This window comes from Elephas maximus, chromosome 9 (genome assembly GCF_024166365.1).
Source record: "Elephas maximus indicus isolate mEleMax1 chromosome 9, mEleMax1 primary haplotype, whole genome shotgun sequence".
Lineage (NCBI taxonomy): Eukaryota > Metazoa > Chordata > Mammalia > Proboscidea > Elephantidae > Elephas > Elephas maximus.
In genome coordinates this window covers 1,227,518-1,250,748 of record NC_064827.1, presented here as the reverse complement: position 1 = coordinate 1,250,748, position 23,231 = coordinate 1,227,518, and the positions used below count along the sequence as shown (strand labels likewise).

The following is a 23,231-nucleotide window of genomic DNA, read 5'->3' as shown; positions in this document are numbered from 1 at the left end:
TTGGTAGGCATTGCCGGATTTCTTTCCAGAACTGGTTTCATTAACAGAGTATGTGTGAGAGGCCTTCTTTCTCCTCTCCAGTACTGATATTATTAACCTTTAAGCTTTTGTTTAACTGACTGAAACATTACAATTAGTAAAGAAAAGAAAATGTGGGAGATTGTTTTAGAGAAAACACAAGGTCGAGACTTTGCACTGAGCAATTCCTGATTGGATCCTGGGTTTTAAAAAAGAGAAAGCTGTAAAGGACGTTATTGGGGCAGCTGGGGAGACTGGGGTCTGCTGGTTTATTAGGTGACAGTATGTGTCCTTGATAAGTCTGGAGAGGTTCTCACTCGTCCAAGTGAAGCTGAAGGATCTGGGCTGAAGGGGCACGATGTCTGCTCTTGCTTTCAAATGGGTCAGCACAAAAACAGGTACACAGAGAGGCTAGGATAAAGCACGTGAGACAGGATTTTAGCAGCAAATTTAAATCTGGGCAAAGGCACCCAGTGTTCATTGTTCTCTTCTTCCAACTTTTCTGAAGGTTTAACATTTTTGAAATAAAAAGTTGTGGTCGATGTTTGAGTTTTCTACCACTGCATTGAAAGCCACTGCAAATTTAGCCACTTAAAGCAACATACCCAGTCACGGTCTCTAAGTCAGGGGTCCGGGCACGGTATAGCTGGGCCATCGGCTCAGGGTCTCAAGGCTGCAGGCTGTGGTCCCTGCTGGACCTCAGGGCCCTCTTCCAGGAAGGATTCAGCTCCTGTGGTTGTGGGACTGAGGTCCCCAGCCCCTAGAGGCTCCACCTCTCTTTCCTTGGCTGGCCATGGCACCTATACCAGCTCCTCATAGGGTGGGGGATCCTTGTGGTTCTTAGTGCAATCAGCACCCTCCTAGGGCCTGTACCTCAATGACCCCCAGCATCACCCTCTGGACCCAGCCTCTCAGAGTTCCAGAGGCCATAGTTGAACATCTCACAGGAACTCAAACCATTGTGGTCCAAATGGGACTTGTCACCCCAGGCCACGCCAGCCTCACCTCTGTCACCCTGGCCCCGGAGACCTTCAACATCCTCCCCACCCTTGCTCTGCCCCTTCCCACTGCCCCAGCCCCATTTGGTACCAGCTTTGCCTGTGTCTACCCTTCAGTCTCCTAGGGAACTGCCGTGTCCTTTCCAGTCCCCCTCAGCTGTTCATGATGGTTTCCCAGGGACACTACAACAAAGTACTGCAAACTGGGGAGGTGAAAACAACAGAAAGTTATTCTCTCACAGTTCTGGATGCCAGAAGCCCAAATTCAAGCATCTGCAGGGCTGAGCTCTCAGCCGAGGCGCCAGGGCAGGGCTTTCCCTTGTCCCTTCCAGCTTCTGCGTCTGCCAGTGATCCTTGGCTTGTGGCACCAGCTCTCCAATCTCTGCCTCTGTTGCCACATGGCGCTTTCCCTGGCTGTCTCTGTGTCTTTTCCTCCTGTATAAGGACACCACTTGTATCGGATCAGGACCCACCCCACTCCCTTATGTTAACCTAACTGATAATGTCTGGACAGACTACTTTCAAACGAGGCCACATTCACAGTGCGCATCTTCCAGGGGCACGTGTTCAGGCATTAGCAGGTCTACGGTGAGAGTCTGGCTGCACGCGCTCCAGGGACACTGCAGGATCCCTGGGAGTCTGCACGTGCTCTTCCTCCGAATCTGTCTCAACTGGGGAGGTCGCCTCCCTCCTGGAAGGCCTGCCACACCCTAGACCAACCCAGGTCAGAGACTGCACAGCACACGCCTCTTCCTGGACACCAGGCCCAGGGAGCTGGGCAAGGATGCTTGACATTGAGGCATGGGGGCCCCAGGGACAACTCAATGTGGGGACGCCAAGGATATCAAGATGCAGAGGCCCCAGAGACCAGGAGGGCAGAGGGTCAGCCAAGCTCAGGCATGTGGTGGGCCTCCTGGGCTGGGTGAGTGGCACGGGGGTAGCCCCCACTGTGACCCCAACTCAACCTGCTCCTGCAGGCTGTGTGGAGGGGAGGGAGGAGGGGCACATGACCCCTGCCTCAGTCTCCCCACCTGTAGCATCAGGGCATTGGGGGGGTGACCTTCTTCGTTCCCACCTCCAGCCCCTGGCTGATCCTCCCACAGCCTGCACCTTCCAGAAGCAGCCTGTGGGGGCTTCACCCCAGCCAGTAGCCAACTTCCCCCCAACACCCACATACACAAAGGCTCGGTAGGTTTCACTTTTGTTTTTTTATTTAAAACAAACATCTGTGCGCTATGTACAAGGCCGGCTCCAGGAACAGGTGGTGGGGCCAAGCCAGGTCCGGAGCGACGACAGCTGGAGGGGAGGGGAGGGGAGGGGAGGGGAGGGGAGGGGAGGGGAGGGGAGGGGAGGGGAGGGCCCGGCCCCAACCTGGCTGGCAGGGCCAGCAGCTCATTCCGCCTCCCCACTACCACCCAATCAGCCCCTTTCTAGCCCATGCCAATAGCCCCTAGGGGCACTGACCAGCCAGCAGGACAGCTGGAGAAGGAGCCTCTTCCTAAAGCAAAATAAATAGTGAGCCTGCCTGGGTCAGGGTCAGGGTCAGAGGAAGCCCGGTCAGGGCCAGGCCTGGCCAGGCTCAGGACCACTGCAGGAGAGGGCAGCGGGGCCTGGCACACCCAGGGTGGTTTAGCCTGGCCCTTGCAGGTGGTAGGCAGAGCTGGGCAAAAGCAGAGCCAGGGGGCTGGGCCAGACCCCAAGGCTTTAAGGCAAAGCAGGGTGAGGGTTGTGCAGCCCAGTGGCCAGGCCAGCCCTTGGCACAATCGGGGTTGGGCGGCCACAGTGACCACAGACAGGGCAGGGCAGGCGGCAGGCTGGAGGGAAAGCAAAGCCCATGGATCCTGGATCTCCACTCCAAGGCCTGGCGAGTGGGCACTGGGGGCAAATAGGGGGCGCCTCAGCCACTGTGTGACTATCCCACAGCCACGTCCTGGGTCCAGCTCCCAGCAGTCAGCAAAGCGTATCCGTGTTGAAGGACAGCTGGGCCTGGGGATAGCACATGGGCCAGGTTTAGGGGCTGTCCTCCTAGGTGAGAACCCTCAGCCCAGGTCCTGTGTCTGGGACCCCCACCGCCCCCACCCAAGGCCTCGACCTGACACTGGCCTCCACCCCTCGCCTCTCCTGACTCCACTCCCAGCTCAATCCTCTCTCGAGGTCTTCATTCCCCCTGAGACCTCCCTCTGCTGAGTCTGGTGGCTGCTGTGTTTCCATCCCCTCCCCGTCCCTGCTCCCTCTGCCACCCTCCCACTCTGCCTAAATCTATCCCTCTGTGCCCCCCCACTCAGCATCAGTCTCTGTGTCTGTCACCATTTTCAATGGTCTGTGGTTGGCCTCGCCGTCTGCCTGTGTCCAGGCCCCTTGTCCCCACTCTGGGGGCGTGTGTGTGTGGGTCCTCTCTGTCCTCTCAAGCTCTGGGGAGCAAGTGTCCCCACAGCCAGCTCTCCCCTCCCAGTCCCTGACCCTGAGCCCCTGTGGCCCGGCCACGGTGGGCAGCCCCCTCACCCGCTCTTCCTCGAAGCTGATGAGGCCCTCGTCCTCTGTGTCCAGGTCCTCAGGTTCATCAGCCACAAGTGCCCGGAGCTCAGTGGGGGCGGGTCTCGGCCGGAACAGGCTGAGCAGGCGGCTCAGGGGGGACCGCAGGCCCGAGGGCGGCTCTGTCTCCTGCTGCTCCAGGTTGTCGCTCTGCTTTTTGGCGAAGTTCACGAACACCTGGTGGGCGGGGCAGGGAGGTAGATGGGTGGGCTGGCCAGGCAGGTGGGCCGGGGTGCCCAGGCCCAGGCACTCACGTTGTCCAGGGTGGTCTGGCTGACAGAGTAGTCCTCAATGCCCAGCACGCCCACCACCTGCTCCATTTTGCTGAACACCTGCGCCAGTGAGATGTGCTCCGATTTCAGCTGGTACTGCACCTTTGTGTGATGCCGCTCCTGGGGGCAGGTGGATGGGGGTCAGGGCCTCTCGGACAGGGCTGCCCCTACCCCCACCCCACCTCCATCCAAGCCCACCTTGAGCATGGCTTCCGGGAAGTTGCGGCTGAAAAACCGTACCACATCCTTCACATTTTGGCTGACCTTGGTCCGCACTGTGATCATGTAGCCATCTCCAAACCTGGAGGGACAGGCCCACAGCCCCAGGAGCCTCCTGGCTGCCCCCAGGTCCCACGGCCATGACACCTACCCTGTGCCCCCTTCTAAACCCCTCACCTGTTCTTCAGGTGCTGGATGCTGCCCAGACAGCGGAGACGCCCGTTGACCATGATGGCAAGCCGCGTGCACAGGGCCTCGCACTCTTCCATGCTGGGGCAAAGGTGTGGGGTTGGCACCCAGGGGCTCCCAGGAAGGGGGTGGGGAGGGAGGTGGGGAAAGACAGGTGGCCCACCTGTGTGACGTCAGCACCACCGAGCGCCCGGTCTTGATGAGGTCCAGGACGAGGTTCCAGAGAAAACGCCGGGCCTTGGGGTCCATGCCTGTGGTGGGCTCATCCTGGTGGTGGGACTAGGGCTTAGCAGATTTCACCCTCCTTGCCTACCCAACCCACCTGTCCCACCTGCAGGCTCACCAGAAAGATGAAGGCCGGGTACCCGATGAGGGCGATGGCCGTGGACAGCTTGCGCTTATTGCCGCCACTGTAGGTGCCAGCGGGCTTGTCGGCGTACTTGGTCAGCTCCAGCTTCTCCAGTGCCCACTTCACCACCTGGTCAGGGAGGGCAGGCGCTTAGGGGCCGCCGGAACACAACCCCGCCACCGCCTTCCACCATACCCTCACCCGCGCCTCGTCCTTCCAGGAAATGCCACGCAGGCGCGTGTACAGCTGCAGGTGCTCCCTGGCCGTGAGCTCGTCGAACAGGGCATCGAACTGCGGGCAGTAGCCTAGGCTCTGCTGCACCTGCAGCAGCTCCTTGAGCACGCTAAGAGGCAGCAGGTGGCAGTCAGCACGGTGCATACGTGGCCCGCTCTCGCCACCACCCACGGCACCTGCGCCCTCCCGCACCATGCCCTGCCTGCACCCACCTGTGCCCATTGACAAAGGCCTCGCCACCCGTCGTGCTCTCGTCGCCCGTCAGCATCTTGAAGGTACTGGTCTTGCCGGCGCCATTGACGCCGAGGAGGCCGAAGCACTCGCCAGGACGCACGCCCAGGCATAGGCGGTCCACAGCCAGGATGCGGCCGATCTTCCGGGACTTGTACACCTGGGGTGGGGAGAGCACCTGACCACTCAGCGGTGCAACCGGTCACCCTGGGGCCCCGCCCCCCACAGCTGGTCCGGCCTCCACATCGTGGTCCCACCCCCACTCTGAACTGGGATCCCACGTCGAGGGCACTCCCCCACCCAGGGCCACGCCCCCATCCTCGGCCACTGGCTTGGCCCACCTTGGTCAGGTTCTCAATCTTGACCATGTCATTGTCCGCGTCCCCCCGCAGCACTCGCTGCCGCTCACTGGCCACGTCAATGTCGTCCTCCACGGGCTTGGTGGACACAGGCATGCGCCTGGAGGGACAGGGTGGGCAGTGCCCGGGTCGCCCCCGCCTAGGTCACCCACTCCTGCCACCTCTCCTGCCACCTCCCCTGCCATCTCCCTGGGCTCACCCCCAGTCCTGGCCATGACCTCACTCACTGGGACCACTGCAGGAAGGGTGGGTACCTGGCCTGTCACCACCTCTGCCACCCACCCCTGCCCCTGCCCCTGGCATCACCCCACTCACTGTGGCTGCCGAAGGAAGTTGTACTGGCACATGATGGTGAGGAAGAAGCCAACAAAGCCCTCCACCGTCATGGCCACCAGCCCACGAGTGACGATGTCCCACTCGAATGGGGACTTCATCTTGTCAAACTGGCCTGTGGGACAGCCGGCTCAGGGCCTGTGCTCGGGGGCCTCCAGGAGCCCCACAGCCACCCCCACACCTCTCCTAGCGGCCCACCCCGCACTGCTGGCCGAGGGCTCTGCGCTGCCCGCCCCACCCGGCACCGGCACACACCGATCTTGGCGTAGTACTCATTGATGTACTCGTTGTATGCCATCTCCATGAGCCCGTGGCCCAGGTTGTAATTGGGGAAGATAAGGAAGCAGCTTTTCAGGTAGCTGTTGACAGCCTTCAGATCCTGGATGGTGGCAGGGTGTCAGGGACCCAGCCTGGCCACGGCCGCCCGCCCCGCCCCGCCTCCACCCCCTGCCACCTTGTCATGTTCAAAGAGCTGCAGCAGGAACGTGGCCACAGTGGCCGTGATCCCGATGAAGAGATTGATGACAATGAGGAAGACGTAGGCAGAGCTGGGCACCTCGAACCAGAAGGAGGCCGGGTACATGATGGGTGTGATGGACCACCTGGGGGCGGGCAGCAGTCAGTGGGCTGCCCTGGCCCCACCCGCCCCAGCCCTGGTACCCACCCCTTACCCATAGAGCAGGAAGAGGGAGAGCACAGCCGGGAAGTTGGTAGGCGAAGTGTAGGCCGGCAGGTCGAACACAAACAGGATGATGACGCAGCAGGTGGCCGGGACCAGGTAGTTGAGCTGGAAGAGCGGGGGCTGCTGGTGGGGGCACAGTGCTGAGTGGGGAGCAGGGAGGGTGGCTGGTAGGCTGGTGGGGCGGGGGACGTGACCAGGAGAGGGCTAGAGTTCCTGGTGGGGGGCAAGGATGGGAACACAAGAGGGTGCAGATGAGAGAGCTTGCATGCTGGCAGGGGACAGGGCTCGGTGCCTGGGAGGGGGACTCAAGCTTGGGGACAGAATAAGAGCTGGTGCTGCCAGCAGGGTATGGAGTGGTGGCCTGGGGCTAAGAGAGTCCTCCAAATTAGCTGTGCAGAGGGAGGGAGACAGGGCCGCACCATGTCCCACACGTAATTGGCCAGCCAGTAGATGACAGGATTGCAGCCGCTGACGAACTGCAGGTGCTTGGCTTTGATGGACTTCTCGGCCACCAGGAAGACTACAAAGCTGGCCGGCACGAAAGACATGGCAACAATGATGAAGATGGCGATGACCACGTCTGTGCCCTGCAGCCTGGGGAGGCAGAACAAGATGGCCTGAGCCCTGCAGGGCATGCAGCCCCAGGAGGAGCTTCCTCAGGAGGCCTGGCCTTGACTCCGCCCACACCTGCACCATGTTGGGGGATCTTTGCCTGCTTTGGGCCTCTGTGCTATGATTGAAGACTGTCGGGCATACTGACTCAGGCCTCTGGGTGCTGGGAAGAGGGGGCCTCGGTCTGGGGCTGCTGGTAGGTGCTCCAGACTGCTGAGGCCTCCTCCCCACCACCGGCCTGCTATGATCTGCCCTGCTGGTCCTCTGTCCATCTCAGTACCGGAACTACACCCAGCCCCGCGGAAACTTCATCCCCTACGCCAACGAGGAGCGCTGGGAATACCAGTGAGAGGGCCCGGGGGCAGCGGGCAGGAGGGGTGGGAGGTGAGGGGGTGGCACCCTGGCTCATGGCCACTATCCCCCAGACCGTGGCTTTCGCCAAATGCCAGCCACCAGCAGTTGGCAAGCACCTTCCGACTGCCGTCGGGCATGGGTGCCACCTGCATGCTCAAGTCTCCTGCTAACAGCTCTCTGGGACCCACGATAAACCTAAGCAGTGGCGAGTCCCGCGTGCTGGCCGCCCGCTTCTTTGACAGCTTGTGCCTAGAGTTCCTCACGCTGGGGCTGCCACTGTCCAACTTTGCGCCGCCCCCACCTTCACCCACCCCGTCTGATTCTCCCGTTTCCCGGATGAGCACGTACAGGTAATCCAGGGAGAGGCTGGCACTGGTCTTGTTCATGGGGTGGTTGGTGACAGTGATGCCTGCGGCACAGGGGAGGGCAGCCTCAGGCCCTGCTCCCACCCCACACTCCACCCTCAACCTCAAGCCACCCCACCCCTCACCATAGGCCGCTGGATTGCCCTTGCTCTTGGGCAGGTTGGCACGTAGGATGGCGTTGTTGAGGCTGTTGAGATAGGTTGGCATACTGTGGTAACCCTTGTTGTTGTAGAAAACCTGGAGAGAAGAGGGCACAGAGAGGCCCGAGAGCCACCATGGGTCACTGCCAACCCAGGCAGGCTGGCCCCTCTGATTGCTGTGGCTCTTACCTGGGCCGCCCTGCGGACTGCGATCTTTCGCACCATGGGTGGGGCCCGGGCGCCAAATGAGGCCGGGATGGATTTCTGCACGTTGCCAAAGGTGATGGCTCCATACCTGGGCAGGCAGGTGAGGAGGGGGCAGTGAGGCCCTACGGACACCAGCCGGCCATCTCACCTACAGCGATGCCCCCTAACTCCTGCTCACCTATGCAGCCGGAAGCGGTCGGATGTGAAAAGCAGGTACTCGGAGACATTGTGACCGGTGATGTCAGTCAGGATGTCGCCTGTGACAACGCGCATCTGGGGCGGGTGCCCGCCCACACCGCTGGGGCAGGAGAAGCCAGTGCCCTGCATGGAGCAGGTGCAGCGGACGGGTTCCCGCACCAGGCGAGGCAGAGAAGGGGCCAATGTCCACGCCTCTGAGGGCACAGCAGGGGTCAGCCACCCCTGTCCCACCCCTCTGCTCTCTTTTGTCCCTCCCTGAGCCCCATCCCCCCACCCCTCCTAGGCCCTGTCCCACCCCTCCCCTCGCCGCCTCGCACACCCCGGGCCCTGATGGAACCTGGCACTGTGGTGGGCAACAGGGAGGTGTTCCAGGCCTGCAGTAGGTCCTCATCCAGGGACACGGGGGAATCAGATGGGGCGGGCGAGGGTGGGGGCGGCACAAAGTTGGACAATGGCAGCCCCTGTGTGAAGGACTCTAGGCACATGCTGTCGAAGAAGCGGGCGGCCAGCACGCGGGACTCGCCACTGCTCAGGTTCATCGTGGGTCCCAGGGAGCCGTTAGCAGGGGACTTGAGCACACACGTGGCACCCACGCCCGACGGCAGTCGGAAGGTGCTCACCAACTGCTGGGGGCTGGCATCCGGTGACAGCCGCAGTCTGGGGGATAGTGGCCATGAGCCAGGGTGCCACCCCCTCACCTCCCATCCCTCCCGTCTGCTGTCCCAGGGCCCTGTCACCGGTACTCCCAGCGCTCCTCGTTGGCGTAGGGGATGAAGTTTCCGCGGGGCTGGGTGTAGTTATGGTACTGAGATGGAGAGAGGACTAGTGGGGGCAGATCACCTGGTGGTGGGGGAGAAGGCCTCAGCAGTCTGGAACACCTACCAGCAGCCCCAGACCGAGGCCCCCTCTTCCCGGGACCCAGAGGCCCAGGTTTGAGGGGGCCCCACACCCAGTGAGCCCCCAGCTTGCCCCACAGCCTCCGATTGTAGCTCCAAGGCCCAGAGCAGGCAAGGGTCCCCCTACGTGGTGTAGGTGCAGGTGCAGGCGGAGTCAAGGCCACACCATGTAGGACACTAGCCCGAGGTGCCCCTCCACCTGGTCAGGTGGCCATACCGATCTCGGGGACAGAGAGAGCCACCGTCATGGCCACGCAGACGAAGAAGGCGGGTAGCAGGATCTGGGAGAAGAGCGCCTTGGAGTTGCGGCGGGCGCAGTGGAGCCTTTTCACCAGGAGCCCGTGGAACTGACGCACCCGGAGCCACCAGCCGTCCAGCTTGTGGCTGCCCTGGCCAACCCGCGTGAGGGCCTCAGCCTCAGCCTCTGCACGGAGGTGGGAGCTGAGCGGGCCACCGCTTGTGTCCTCTGTGCACCCACCCCAGGCTTACCCAGCTGCTCCCTACCTTGCAGGCTGACGTTGTCGGCATCCTGCAGGTTGTCAAAGAGAGGGCGGTAGTCCCCATAGACCTCAGCATAGCTGGCGCCCTCGTCGCCACGGGTAGAGCCCACTGAGGATGCTGACTGCAGCGATGCCTGCGACTCCGCCAGCTCTGAGCACCGGGCCAGGTTGCCAGCGGGAGCCTCCCCAGCCACCAGGGCCTCTGCCCCTGGCATGATGTCCTTCCTGGACTCTTTCAAGTCTGCACGGTACAGGGAGCCAGAAAGGAAGAGAGGGCTCAGGGCTGCCTGCCCCCTGACCCTGGGGAGCCCCAGGCCCCGTGGCCATCCACCCACCCTCCTAGGACACCCTGGAAGAAGGAAGGAGTGATGCCCCAGGCCCCATTTCAGGCCTGGTGGGGCGAGGTGGGGCAGTGGGCTCCAGGACAAGGGTCCCCTGGGCCCCTCACCGGCTTCACTGTTCTCCAGGGACTGGTCCTCCTCAGACACTTTGAGGAACACCTCCTCCAGCGTCGTGTCCATCAACCCAAAGCTGCTCAGGTGCAGCTCATCCAGACTGTGCTCCAGGTGCTGCAGAGAGACTGGGTGAGGCAGGGCAGGACGAACGGCCTCCCAGAAGACCTGTCCCGCCCTGACGAGCCTTCCCACCTGGAAGAGGCGCTCAAAGGCTCCCTTCTTGGCAGCCTCACTGGGCAGAATGTAGGAGAGTTCCGTGCTCGTGTCCGACACCAGCAGGCAAGAGGTGACGTGCTTGCGGATGAACTCAGAGACCCGTGGCTCAGAGCAGCTGCTCAGTGGCGCCCGGCCTTGGGGGCTGGATGTCAGCCCTGGCTCTGGGAGGAGGGGAGGGGGAGCGGGGAGGGGCTTCACTGTGGGCTGGGGGTCCTCCAGGAGTCTGGCCCAGTCAGGATGGGGGCCTGGGGAGAGGGCCTGCCAGGTCCCACCAGGCATGTAGGGACCCCTGGGCACGGTGAAGGCCCTGCCCCTCCACTAGAGGTCTTAGCACAGACCTTGGGGGCTTCCGGGCTCAGCGGGTCGCTTGACCAGGGTGAGTCGGTACCCGTCGCCATAGGCACCCTTGAGGAAGAGCGGGGAGCCACAGCACTTGAGCTTCCCGTGGGAGATGATAGCGATGCGGTCCCCCAGCAGGTCAGCCTCGTCCATGTGATGGGTGGACAGGAGGATGGTGCGGCCTAGGGGGAGGCCGTCCCGGGTCAGGGGGCTCGGAGGAGTCAGGCAGGTGGCCGGCCACTGCTCGCCCAGTGCCCCACCCCACGCCCAGCCCCCAGCCCCACCCCACTCACCCGGCTTGTACTTCAGGATGAGGTCCCAGATGGCACGGCGTGCATAGGGGTCGACACCGGCCGTGGGCTCGTCCAGGATGATGGCACGGGACCCACCCACAAAGGCGATGGCCACGGAGAGCTTGCGCTTCATGCCGCCCGACAATGTCTGCACCAGCGAGTGACGCTTGTTGGAGAGCTCTAGGTCTTCAATCATCCTGGAGAGGGGCAGGACAGCGTGGAGCAGGGGAGTCTTGGCCCCATGGCCCCGACTCTGCGTCCACCCCACTCTCCCACCCACCTCACTGTCTAGGCACGGTGCCAGTCCCTAGGCCCTAGCCCTGCCATCGTCCTGCCCCCCTACCGGCCCACGGCCCCGCCATCGTCCTGCCCCTGTATCTGCCCACGGCCCCGCCCACTTGTCCATCTCCTTGCGGATCTCCTCCTGCGCCATGCTCTTAAGCCTTGAGTAGAACCACAGGTGCTCCTCCACCGTGAGGCGGTCGAAGAGCACATTGTGCTGCGGGCACATGCCCAAGTTCTTGCGGATCTCATCCATCTCCGTGCGGATGTCATGCCCGTAGATGGTGGCCGAGCCCGAGGTTGGCGGGAACAGACCAGTCAGGATAGACCTGGGTGGGTGAGTAGGGTCACCACCATCCCCGCCCCCTGCCGGGCCTACCCAGTGCCGGCAAGGCCCCAGGCTATTTCCTGCTGTCTGTCGCCCCCAGGGGCACTCACATGGTTGTGGTCTTGCCAGCCCCGTTGTGGCCCAGGAAGGAGACGACCTGGTTCTCGTACAGATTCAGGCTCAGCTTGTTCAAAGCCAGCTTCTTGTCATTCTTGTAGATTTTGGTGAGCTTGTCCACGCAGACCACCAGCGGCAGGTGGGTGGGCTCCTCCTCCATGCCCCGCATCTCCTCTGCACAAGGCATGGGTCAGCAGGGTGAGGGGCTGAGCTGAGGGTACCCTGTGCCCTCTCACCACCAAACCCAGCTCCCCCACTCCCCAGCACCTCACCGAACCGCCGGCTCTCCATGGCACAAGCCTGGTCCTCCTCCATGACGCTGAGGCGGGGGGCATGTACCCATGGCCAGCTCCACTCCCACGCCTCTGTCCGCCCACTACCCAACCAGTAGGATCTCTGCAGTGGGAAGTACCAGGGCCGGGGCAGCCCATACATTCCTGGAGGCCAGGGATGGGAGGGAGGCTGACTCAGAGCCTGACCGTGGGCAGTCCACCAGAGGTGGGTGTGTGCCCATCCAGGGAGCTGCCCAGAGAGCCCCCTCCCCAGCCGCATCCCTCCACCTCATGCCTCCTTCTGGATGTACCTGGGTGCACAGCCTCAATGTACCACGTGAGCACGCCATAGACGGCTGCATCCACCACCAGCATGATGACAGCCAGCAGCAGATTGAAGTCATCCCCTTCCACGGGTGACTGGCTGAATGTGTGCCACTGGATGCCCACGCCTGCCACCTCGTACAGAGCAAAGTACTTGGAGCCCAGGCCAAAGGCTGTTGTGGACATCAGGGACTGAGGAGACACTGGTGTCAGCGGGCAGTTTGGGGCCGGGGGTGGCCACCCGCCACCCAGCCCACCCATCCACCCACAACCCTCACCGCGATGCACTTCTCGAAGGCGGTGATCCTATCATGGGCCACCTCCTCACGGATGGCCACATACATGTAGGGCACGTAGCTTAGGAAGTAGATGATCCCACCACAGGCTGAAGCCAGCTTGGCCTTGGAGTACAGCACCGACACCAGAAAGCTGGGGGCCACAGGATGGTCAACGATGCCCCACCCTTGGGGGCTTCCAGCTAGCTACAGCCCTGGAGAGCCCCCACCAGAGCTGGCCACGGGTGCTCACCAGAACATGATGGTGGCCACTGCATAGACAGCCAGGAAGAGCCAGATGATGAGCACGTGGCTGTGCAGGAGCACCTGGCCGTACTTGAGGATGGCTGTGAGGGCTGTCACGGAGATGGACAGCTGCACGAAGCCGGTGATAAACCAGGCCACCCAGTGCACCGCATTGTTCAGGCCCATGGTCTTCATCACCTGGAGCAGCAGGTGATGATGCAGCCTGAGGCCAGGGTGCTGCAGGGCCGCCCGCCCCCGCCCCCACCCCTGCCCCCTCCCCACCCGGCCAGGCCCCCACCCCACCTCCTTGAGCCGGTGCTCCTTCTCCGCCACGATGTGCTGGATGGTCATGGCCACGGAGTAGACCCAGGAGATCACCATGCAGAGCGGCATCATGTGCTCGATGACGAACAGGAAGCTGGAGGGGAGGCGCGTCAGGGCGCAGGCCTGGGCCCATGCCTGGGGACCCCCTCCTCTCGCCCACTCACTCGTCACGTGTGTAGCAGGGGTAAGGGAACATCTGCACGTAGTTGCCCGGCTCCACCACGTCGTGCCCCACAAAGGTGTTGATGATGGCGCGCTCCATCATGTCTGCGGGCGGGCTCAGCGTCAGGGGGCCGGCCCTTCCGGGCATCCCCGCTCCCCCGGCCGGTCCCCCGACAGGCCCCTCACCCTGGATCCACACGAAGCCGTACAGAAAGTAGAGGCGGCCCCCAGTGTTGGGCCCCGGCCGCCAGTAGGCCCGACGGATCTCGTTGGTTTTCTCGGTGAAGCTGGAGTTCTGACGGATCTTGTAGTGGACGTGGGGCGGGAGAGACCCGTCCTTCCGCGTCTGGAAAATCACGCCTGGGGGCCCAAGGCCCGGGAGGTCGTGGGGTTGGGGCTGGGAGGGGCGGAGCAGGACTGGGGTGGGGCTGGAGTGGGAGGGGCCGGGCCACGGCGGGAGGGGTGGGGCCTAGGACAGGGATGGGGGAAAAGAAAGGTGGGACGAGGGCAGGGGAACTGGGAGGGGCCGAGTCCCCGCAAAGCAAGGGAGAGGGGCGCGGATCAGGTGAGAGGGGAGGGGCTGTAGCGGTGGGCAGGGCTTGCAGCTCACTGGCGAACACGGTGACGTTGTCCTGGTAGGCCTGGTTAAGCGTGTAGTTGACGATGCTCTCTTCATCAGGAAAGCCCTTGAAGATGTCCACGCTCACCTGGGGAGAAAAGCACGGTTGGAGCCAGCCCTGGGTGCGGGAGCAGGGCCCCCTGGGGTCCCGTCCTCCTCCACCCTCCCCACCTTGGACATGAACTGGATCCAGCCACAGGCCGCATTGTCGATGGTGTCCAACTGCCGCAGGAGCGCGGAGCCGTTGGGCAGCGTGAAGTTGTCCTGGCGCAGGGCAGGGGGCAGCTCCTCCAGCGAGAGGTTCAGTGCTTCGGGGTGCAGCCGCAGTTCCGCTACGTACTGGGGGTGCCGAGCCGGCTTAGGGGGTGAGTGCTGGCCCCCCCAAGGCAGAGTGGGGCTGCCGCGCAGTCCCCCACCTAGCCCCCACCTCACCTGCTGCAGCCAGTGCAGGAGCTGCCGTAGCCGGCCCTGCTCCAGGGAGCTGCGTATCTCTGCCGAGATGTTGAGCCAGACCTGGGCGTAGTGAGTCACGTTGCCCACGAAGGCAAAGGTCTCGTTGGCCTGTGAAGGGTGAGGGGACCCGGCACGGGGCTCACGGAAGAACCCAAGCGGTGTGGATGTTCTACGCCCGCCTCTCTTCCCAGGCCGGGCACAGCTGACTGGCCCACCCCACCAGCAACCAGTCCTGCTCTCGCCGTCTGGCCACACCCCCGACTGGATGCTAGCAGCCCACCCCGCCAGCCTTCCCGAAGCACCCACGCAGCTGTCCTTGCCCTCCTGGAACCTGCTCTGCCCTCCACCCCTGTACAGCACGCATCCTGCTCCCCTCCTACCTCAGGGAGCCTCCATGGGACCCTTCTCCACTCCCCCTTAATCAACCATCGACTTGGCTTGTCTCTCTCATCCTCATCCTTGAGACCCCTTCCACACATGGCCCCTCGCCTCCTCCACGAGCTTACCCCTCCCAGGCAGCTTTCCAGCCCTGATTTCTGCTTGTTCCGAGGTGTTCTATCTCCCCTGGGATGGCCTGTCGCATGCCCACCCAGCAGGCTGTGAACCAACTCCCCAGGCAAAGCTTCTTCTCCTCTGCTCACCCACCCAGCTGCCTCGCCAGACATCGCTGCCCACACCGGGTCCTGTCCCAAACTGGGCCACCTGGACGCACCCCCTTCTCCAGTCCCGCCAGCACTGCCCAGGTGCTGGACACGCCAGGGCACGCTGGCCTCTGCAACAGACCAGCGGCTCCAATGCCTTCCCACCAGAGGCCGCCGAGGGTGAAACCCGCCGGGTGCCCTTGCTGCTTATAGTCTCCTCCAGAACCCCCACCTGCAGAGCCAAGCCCGAGCTCCAGGGCCTGCGTCCCACGTGAAGCTGTGCCCCACATGCCACCTGCTCCGAGCCCCCTCTCTTCTCCCAGGGCCCTGCCCGGGAGGCGCGCAGCCCCAGCATCAAGCGCGCCAGTCCAGCACACCTTCAGGATGACACGGTCCGCCTCCGAGCCCGCGGGCGCGTACAGGATCTTGGGGTTGCTGGTCATGAGGTGCACCAGGAGGCCCAGGTTCCGCTGCTCCTTGCTGGTGAAGCCCAGGGAGCTCATGTTGCCCCGCCGCAACGCCTCCGGCTCGATGGTGCTGGGGGCGGGGCGCCAGGAGGGGCGGGCGTCAGGAGGGCGGGGCCAGGTGGGCGGGGCATAGGGAGGGGCGGGGCACCAGGAAGGAAGGGGCGTCAGGGGCGGGGTGTCAGGAGGGGAGGGGCGTCAGGGAGTGCCAGGAGAGCGGGGCCTCAGGAGGTGAGGGCGCCAGGTGGGCGGGGTGCCGGGAGGGTGGGGCGTCAGGAGGGGCGGGGCTTCAGGCGGGGAGGGGCGTCAGGAGGGCGGGCTTCGGGAGTAGAGGCGGGGCTTCAGGATAGAGCGGGGGCTTCCGGTGGGTAAGGCCTCCAGGATGGAAGGGCGCATAGGGACAAGGCGGCGGAGATCAGGCGGGGTGTCAGGGCGTGGCAACAAAATTGGGGACGGGGCTTCAGAAGAGGCCGCGCTGTCGGACCCCGCCACCCACCTACCGGTTGTTGCCGCAGAGGATGGGCTGCAGGCCTGCCCAGAGCTGCACGAAGGCCGCGCACTGGCCCTGCAGTGCGTCCGCGGAGGCCAGGACTCCAGCGGGCGGGCTGCCCTCCTCCGCCGTGGCGTTGGCCCCCGTGCCCGCCCCGGTGCCGGTGCCGTTGGCTGCGCCGCCGCCGGGGCCGCTGGCGGGGGTCGCGGGGGCCCGGCCAATGCAGGCGCCCTGGGGCAGCAGCAGGGCCAGGGCCGAGAGGACGTCCACGTCCCGCAGAACCTTCTGGGCGTCCAGCAGGTCCTCCAGCAGCGCCTGAAGCCGCCGCGGGGGTGGTGGCTGCTGCTGAGGGTCGGAGCCGTTGGTCACATCCAGGCCCAGCTAGGGGGAGACGGGCATGCTGGGAGCTGCTGACCCAAGGAGTGGTGCTTGGGGGAGCAGGCGCTGGGGGCAGGGTTTGCAGGTGTGGTGGCTGAGGTTGGGGCTGGACCCCGCAGCTGGAAGAGGGGCTCAGGGCAGGTCTGCAGCCTGGGTGAGGGGGGTGAAGATACTGATGAGGTGAAGGCACGGGGCTGGGCACCCAACAGCAGCTACCACCCATCCCTCCACAGCTTTGGGCCCTGGAGCCCTGTGGCTCCGACATTGCCAGCACTTCCTCCAGCTAGCCCTTAGCCCTGCTGTCTCACTGGCAGGCAAGGCCTCACCTGCCGGGAGATCTTGGCCATCTCCAGCTGGTTCCGGAGCTCAGCTGCCAGCCCAGAGAAGCGGTGGGCACGGGTGGCAGCCTGCCCACTGCAAATGGCAGCCCGGTAGCCCTGCAGCGCGCTCTGCTGACCCTCGGGCACCGTGAGGATGCGGCCAAGCTTCCCAGAGCCTGGTGAGCATGTGAGCTGCTCCAGGAGGGCGGGGGCCAGCAGCAGCTCCTTGGTGGGGAGGGTACAGGAACTGTGGGGCCAAGGGCAGGGTCTCCAGGAAGGAGCTCCCAACCCAAACCAAGAGGAGACTGAGGGCCTGGTCCAAGATGGCCTTCAGGCCTCACCCTACCACCCACTCTGCCTAGGTCCGGGACTGCCGGCTCTGCAGCAGGGGTCCCCACACCTCCATGCCGGCTTCAGACTCCCCAGTGCCCTCCTTCACTCTGGAGGGACCCTTTCCTCAACCCCCTGGGCAGAAACCCCCACCCATGGCAGGAGGCACACTCCCCAGCCCCTCCAGGTCCCTCTCACCTCCAACCGGAGTAGAGGATTGGTACCCAAGTGGCTCCAGGGCTCCTGACCCCCAGGGAGGCCGGAACCAGCATGCAGGTTGGGTGAAGGGCCAAAAAGCAGGCGGTAGACCTGGGGGGCCGGGGAGGAGGAGTGACTCAGGCTGGGGAGCTGGAGAGCCTGGCCCTGGGACACCCTCTGAGCTAAGAAGGCACCCTCCCATGCCCGCCACCGGGAGCTACGGGCCAGGCAGAGCCAGGGCTAGGAGCTGCTCCCATAGGTGCAGACCACCCACCCTGTAGGGGGGCCCACCTCACCTCAGGCGGGTCCACCTGGGCAGCCAGGAGGGCCTGAGCTGTGCTGTTAGGCAGTGACAAGTTCTGCGTCAGAAAGCGCCAGAGCTCCCGCGGGTCCCTGGCCACGGAGTCCAGAGAGAAGGCAGACACTGGACAGGCAGGAGGAAGGGTGAGGGCCAGCTGGGCAGGCCCACACACTGTACCCTGCCAGCATATGCCTTGCTGGCCCCGAGCACAGGGCTCAGCAGCAGCCTCAGAGTGGAAACAAAGAGGACCAGGTCGACAGGGACCAGGTGTGGAGGCAGGACCCATAGAGCCAGTGACACCTCAGGCCCCGTGAGGCCCCTCCTGGCCCCTCCTGGTCACCCGCCCTACCCAGGCATACCTGCAGGGCTGTCTGTGCGGTCCTCCCAGGCGCCCGGGCTGGCACTCAGGGCTTCCAGGTGCTGCCGCAGGCCCTCGAGCTCCAAGCCCAGGCTGGGCCGAGCGGGGTCGAACAGATTACCCTCCTCCACCACGCGGTTGAGGCGCTCCAGAAGCTGCGTGACCCTGAACCACCATGGGTGTCACCACCAGCCAGGGGACAGGGAGGGCAGGGCTCCCGCGGAGGGGGCACTCACGTGGAGTTGGCGTACTGCAGGAAGCCAAACTCGTCCCGCTGGCCGTCAGGGCACAGTGACTGCATGACTGGCAAGATGCCGGCGGAGGTGAGGGGTGCGGCCGTGTAGAAGGCTGCGGGGGTGGGCAGGTGAGCGAGAGGCCCCAGAGGGGCCAGGGACAGTAACCGAGGGGAAGGGAGACGGAGGCCGAGAGGAGAAATTTGGAGAAAATCAGGAAGGAGAAGCAGCAACAGGCAGAAGACAGCGGGCAGAGCAACTGGCCCCAGCTGTGCAGCAGGCCAAACGTTCTGATGCCAATGACTCCAGCAGGTCAGAGGTCAAAGGGCCACTCGCCAGCCCCTATCCCAGAACCCTCAGGGCATCCCTCTCCCCTCGACCACCCAGGTTTAAAACACCCTGATACGCATGGGTGCAGTACTGCCCACAGAGCCCAGGGGGACACGGCCCCCCTCCCCCACCACCGGGCATCGACCTCTGACCTCTCTGGCCAGCAGATTAGCAGAATGAGTGCAGAAGCCCAAGGGTTGTGAAGAGAGAGAAGTCAGGCTAGTTCAGCCTCAGTCCTAGGCTAGCCCAACCCCTAGTCCTAGGCTAGCCCAGCCCCAGCCCCAGGCTAGCCCAGACACCCTACCCCTGGAGTGCATGGTCAGGCAACCCCACAGAGAGAGGAAATACACCCTGGCAGCTTGACCCAGGCCCCAGCTGTGGCCCAGCACCTGGCCCTTCACTACCCACCACCCCAGTCTTGAGTCAGCTGCTCCTGACAGGGTGCTGGGGGTCGGCAGCCCCAGCCAGGCCTGGGAGAGGTTGTTAATGCAAGCAGGGAGGGGTACTCAAGCTGCACTAGGAGGACCCCACCAGGGTCATCCAGCTGCTGCCGCCTGGGGGCCAGCCTGGAGGAAGCGGCTGCTCACTTACAGACTGCATGCAGGCCACGGTGGAGGAGGAGGAGGGCAGAGACCATGCGTGGGCAGGGTAGGGTCAAAACAGAACAGAGGAGACCAATGAGTGCCGGAGCCACACTGGGCCATGCCGGGAATGGGCGCTTGTGGTCACTCATGGCCACCATGGCCCGCCACGTCCTCCTGGAAGCCCAGCCACAGGGCCGGAATGCAGGCCCAGGATACACATGGGCGCGGGCAGGCAGACTGCACCTCAGGAGCCATGGGAGCAGACGCGTGCACACGGAACACGCATGCGTGAAGTGGTGAGGACACCTTGCCCACCCACTCCTGCTGTGTCTCGGCCCACCCAGCCAGTTCCCTCACCTTCCTTCACGGAGATGGTGGGCTTCTTCTGCCGCAGCCCCAGCAGGATAAAGAACAGGACCAGAGGGATGAAGACCTCGAAGGCCAAGACCCACTGTGAAGGGAGGCGGAGTGAGACCTCGCCTGGGCCTATCCCACAGACATGCTCCAGCCCGGAACTTTCCTTGCCCTGCCAGAGGATAGACCTCTTCCAGCAGGGCCAGCCCAGCCCAGCGAGGATCCCGTGTGCTCACTCGGGGCCACGGAAGGTCAGGCCAGGCCCTCCAAGCCACCAAGACAGCAAGTGTTGTCTGGCCCACGAGAAGCAGACCTTGCACCTCCCATTCAGGCTCTGCCTACCACACTGAGGGTAAGGAAGGGGCTACATTTGAGCCCCCTGCCCTAGGAGGAGCCTCAGAGCCAGCAAGAATAAATCATCCAGCTTGTGGTCCACACTAACCTACGCCTCTAACAGCTCATCTTCCCCCACCTCGACCTGGCAGCGCTACCTAAGTATGATCTTAGAGCCCATTTGAGCCATGTTTGGCCTCTGCACCAACAGCTCCCACTCTCCCCCAGGATCAGCCCTTCTGCCCACCTCTGCAGCACCATCTAGCCGCATACAGGCCGGTGAGCTGGGTCTGGACCCTGAACCCCAAGAATACCTGGAAAGGAGGTCTAACACCCCCAGGCCCCAAAGCCGAAAACACCTCCTTTTGCCCCGACCCTTCCACAAAACTTGGGCCAGGTCAGGTGGGAGTGGCAGCCCTGTTGGATCTCGGGCCTCAAAACTAAGCCCCTGTGGCAAGCCCAGCATCAGTTTGGTTTTCCTGGAGGCTCCTGATACCTGGGGCTGGGTACCACGGTGAACCCAGGCAGGACCAGCTCTGAGCAGGAGAGAAACGCTGAGACCCCCACATGAGCCTCAACTTAGTCCGCCAGTGGGTGGGAGGACTTCATCAGGCCCCATTACCGCCTCTCCCAGCTCGGACCTTGCAGACCAGCCTGAGGGGTGCCCTGACCCTCATCCCCACCTGGCGCAGACCACACAGATCTTCCCACAGGGACCAGAGTCCCTTCAGTCCCACTCCCACCCCAAAACAGACTTCAGAGACCCAGCATGATGGCGGCCCTGTCTGACCCAGGGCCGGCCTCTACCCCGTGGGGGTAGTCACACTGTTTATTGAGTGGCGCTGACAATGGCACTCTGTGGCCCCAACCCACTTGCCCCAGCCTGTGCCAGCCTCCACCCCTCCCAAGCTGGGCTGGAGCCCAGGGCTGGCCCAGAGGTCATCACGGGCACCCACAAGGCTGCTGGAGCAGGCACCCGCCACAGGCACACGGGTGAGAATGACTGCATGCGAAGGCGGGGGCTGGAGGCTCGGGTCAGGGCCATGGTGCTAGCCCTGCCCACACCCGCCCCCCCACCCGGCACCTCCCCTTCCATAGCTGCAGCAACAGGCCATGGCCGCCTCCCCATCACTATAGCAACGGCCGCGCATGAGCTGCTGGGAGGAGGAGAGGCCTGGCTGGCAGTGGGGAGAGCCGGTGAGTGGCAAGAGGGCATCTGGTTACAGGCCAGCAGCACAGGTTCAGCCCCATGTGGGTACCCCATCTGGGTGCCCCACCTGGGTACTCCACCTGGGTGTGTAAAAGGTTGCCCAACCTCTGCCGCTCAAGGCCAGTCCAGGTACACCATGTGCCCCTCCCCCCCACCGCCTGGATGTCCACACAGACCTGAGCCCTCCTCCCTGTCCCTCAGGTGAGGCCTAAGGGCAGTGTTGCCATGGAAACTGGCGGGAGGGGTGCCACTTCTCCCACAGGGACTCAGTGACAGTGAGCTGGCCCCTTCTCCAAGTGCAGCCTGAGGCCCGGGGTTGCCCGTGTCTAGCTAGCTGAGAGGGAATGGCTGCCCTCACAAATGGGGAGACTGAGACACAGAGCTTGGCAGGAGGGAGCCAGCAGGGAGCGAGTTTGATTCCCACCCTCCCAAGGCTGTGCTTTCCACAAGATGCCTGCCCGTACAAGCACAGAAAACACAGGCAAGACCTCTGCCCACTCCGCCCAGCCCCAGGAGTCCAAATCTGAAACCCGAAACCCTTCCTGGGAAGAGTGGGCATCCAGAGGGCACACTCCCAGTCCCAGCTGGCCCCAGACCCAGGGTTTGAGCCAGGCTGGGCCTCAGCTCCTTGGAAGAAAGATCCCCACTCACTTGGCTCCAAGACCAAGGACCTTCCCAAGGGCCCAACTGGACCAGCCCTGGGGAGAACCAGGGCAGGGACAGGGTACAGAGAGGTGGGAGCAACGGTACCTCGCAGTAGGGGTTACTCCTGGGGTGGGCATGCTTTCCAAGTGCTCCCACAAGCTGCTGTGCCCTTCCCAGAGCCTGGAGGTCCCCATCGGACACTAGGGCCACCATCCCAGCCTCTGCCCCCAGCCCCTGTTGTCAGGGTGGGGTCCTTCCTGCCAAGAACCCCCAGGGTTGATACTAATGCTGGCTGCGTCTCCATTCTGAGGACCCAAAGCCTGGAGCTGGGAACTGTACCTTAGGCGGCCTGGGGCTGCAGACCTGGTGCAAGTGACCCAGCCCAGCTGGCCACAGGCGCCCCAGGTAGAGAGTGTTCCAGACCCTGGCTCTTCGCCAGGGCCAGGTGCCTGGAGGGAGACCTTGGAGGCCAGGGAGATGCCAACTTCCCCCTTCCCCCCACCCGCAGCCCCGGCTTTTCCAATGTGCACCTTGAAGGCCCTTCCCAAGGAGACCCAGGGCCAGGTGGGACAACAGGGGCCTCCTCCTCAGGCCCCCACTCAGGGGACCAACTGCCACTGGAACCCAACCCCTCTGGGCCCCGGCCCCGCCCTGGAAAATCCCAAAGGCCCATGCAGAACTAGAGCTGCCTAGGTATCTCTGGCCAGTACGCTGCTGTTTCCTGCCCACAGGAGATGCCCCTGCCTGCCACAGGCCAGAGGGGGAGGGCCAGCTAGGGTCCTGGCCGCCCAACCCTGCTCCCCACCCAGGACTCCATCTCTGACAGGGCTCTGTCCTGTGCCCTGGGCTCCCTGGTTGCCCCCGGGTAGGGGGCGTGGGGTGAAGCAGCCTCAGGAAGAACTGGTCCCAAAAGACAAAAGGGTGCAGAGACCCGGCTGGCAGGGGCTGGAAGAACAAGGGCGTTGCTGATGACAAGAGAATCACAAGCAAGGGCTAGTGGACGGCCGGGAGGGCGCAGAGGAGGAGGAGGCAGAAAGGTGCCCCCGGGTCCAACCTCAGCATGAGGCCGCCTGCCCAAGGGCAGGGGGCAGCAGAAGGAAGGCAGGGAGAGGGTCCTTGCAGAGGCGGAAGGGAAGAGTCAGGACCAAGCACCCCTGAAGCTCCGAGCTGGATCCAACCCCCCAGGCCAGCCCGCTGTCCTGGCATGCAGGCCCTGCCCCGACCCCAGGGTCCTGGATGCCGCCTGCCCCCACCCCGCAGCCGGTCGGGGGAGCGCGCTGTGGAGGGTGCCTGTCCCATGACTCAGCCGAGGGTCCGCAAACGTCCACGGCGCGGCCCGGGGCGGCTGGCAGGCCAGACGGTGCCCAGTGGCTGCTGCGCCAGCCAGCGGGACGGAGCTGGGGCCCGCGGCACGGCCGTCGGCCCCACCGCGCCACCCGGGTCGGCGCCACCCGGCCCCCGCGCTGCCGCACGTCCCCGCGGGCGCCGCTGGCCCACATCCCGGCCGGGGGCGCAGGTCCGCGCCGCGCTCACCGGGCTCCGGCGCTTCAGCGTCACGTTCTTCCAAAGCAGCAGCTGCAGCTGGTGCACGAAGCCCATGGCGGCGCGGCGGCGCGGCCGCTCTCCGACCGCTCAGCGCCGCGCGCCGCTCCCCTGCGCGCCCCGCCGG

At 64.1% G+C, this 23,231-nt stretch overlaps 1 protein-coding gene across 6 annotated transcripts; it reads right to left on the bottom strand.

The window, feature by feature from the left end:
- Positions 1-2,391: 2,391 nt before the first annotated feature.
- ABCA2 (ATP binding cassette subfamily A member 2) lies at positions 2,392-23,231 on the bottom strand. 6 transcript variants are annotated; one of them, XM_049896198.1, is made up of 48 exons: positions 23,096-23,231; positions 19,378-19,471; positions 18,110-18,221; positions 17,875-18,038; positions 17,511-17,638; positions 17,215-17,325; positions 16,693-16,911; positions 15,999-16,369; positions 15,412-15,571; positions 14,373-14,501; positions 14,112-14,279; positions 13,932-14,028; positions 13,508-13,681; positions 13,324-13,426; positions 13,139-13,253; positions 12,843-13,033; positions 12,593-12,743; positions 12,302-12,506; positions 11,991-12,155; positions 11,712-11,892; positions 11,390-11,602; positions 10,992-11,188; positions 10,698-10,880; positions 10,336-10,520; positions 10,137-10,257; positions 9,693-9,929; positions 9,406-9,612; positions 9,030-9,132; positions 8,612-8,949; positions 8,273-8,486; positions 8,077-8,182; positions 7,873-7,984; positions 7,731-7,791; positions 6,836-7,010; positions 6,406-6,521; positions 6,189-6,336; positions 5,990-6,113; positions 5,717-5,849; positions 5,384-5,501; positions 5,024-5,202; positions 4,779-4,920; positions 4,572-4,706; positions 4,392-4,495; positions 4,217-4,309; positions 4,019-4,121; positions 3,803-3,940; positions 3,519-3,725; positions 2,392-3,002 (listed from the first exon to the last, which is right to left on the bottom strand). In XM_049896198.1, exons 1-48 carry the CDS (start codon positions 23,159-23,161, stop codon positions 2,967-2,969), a joined length of 7,332 nt encoding a protein of 2,443 aa, XP_049752155.1. In that variant the 5' UTR covers positions 23,162-23,231; the 3' UTR covers positions 2,392-2,966. The 6 variants fall into 6 exon arrangements, with proteins under 6 accessions (XP_049752155.1, XP_049752159.1, XP_049752156.1 ...); XM_049896202.1 differs by having other exon boundaries at positions 4,019-4,046; XM_049896199.1 differs by having other exon boundaries at positions 8,630-8,949.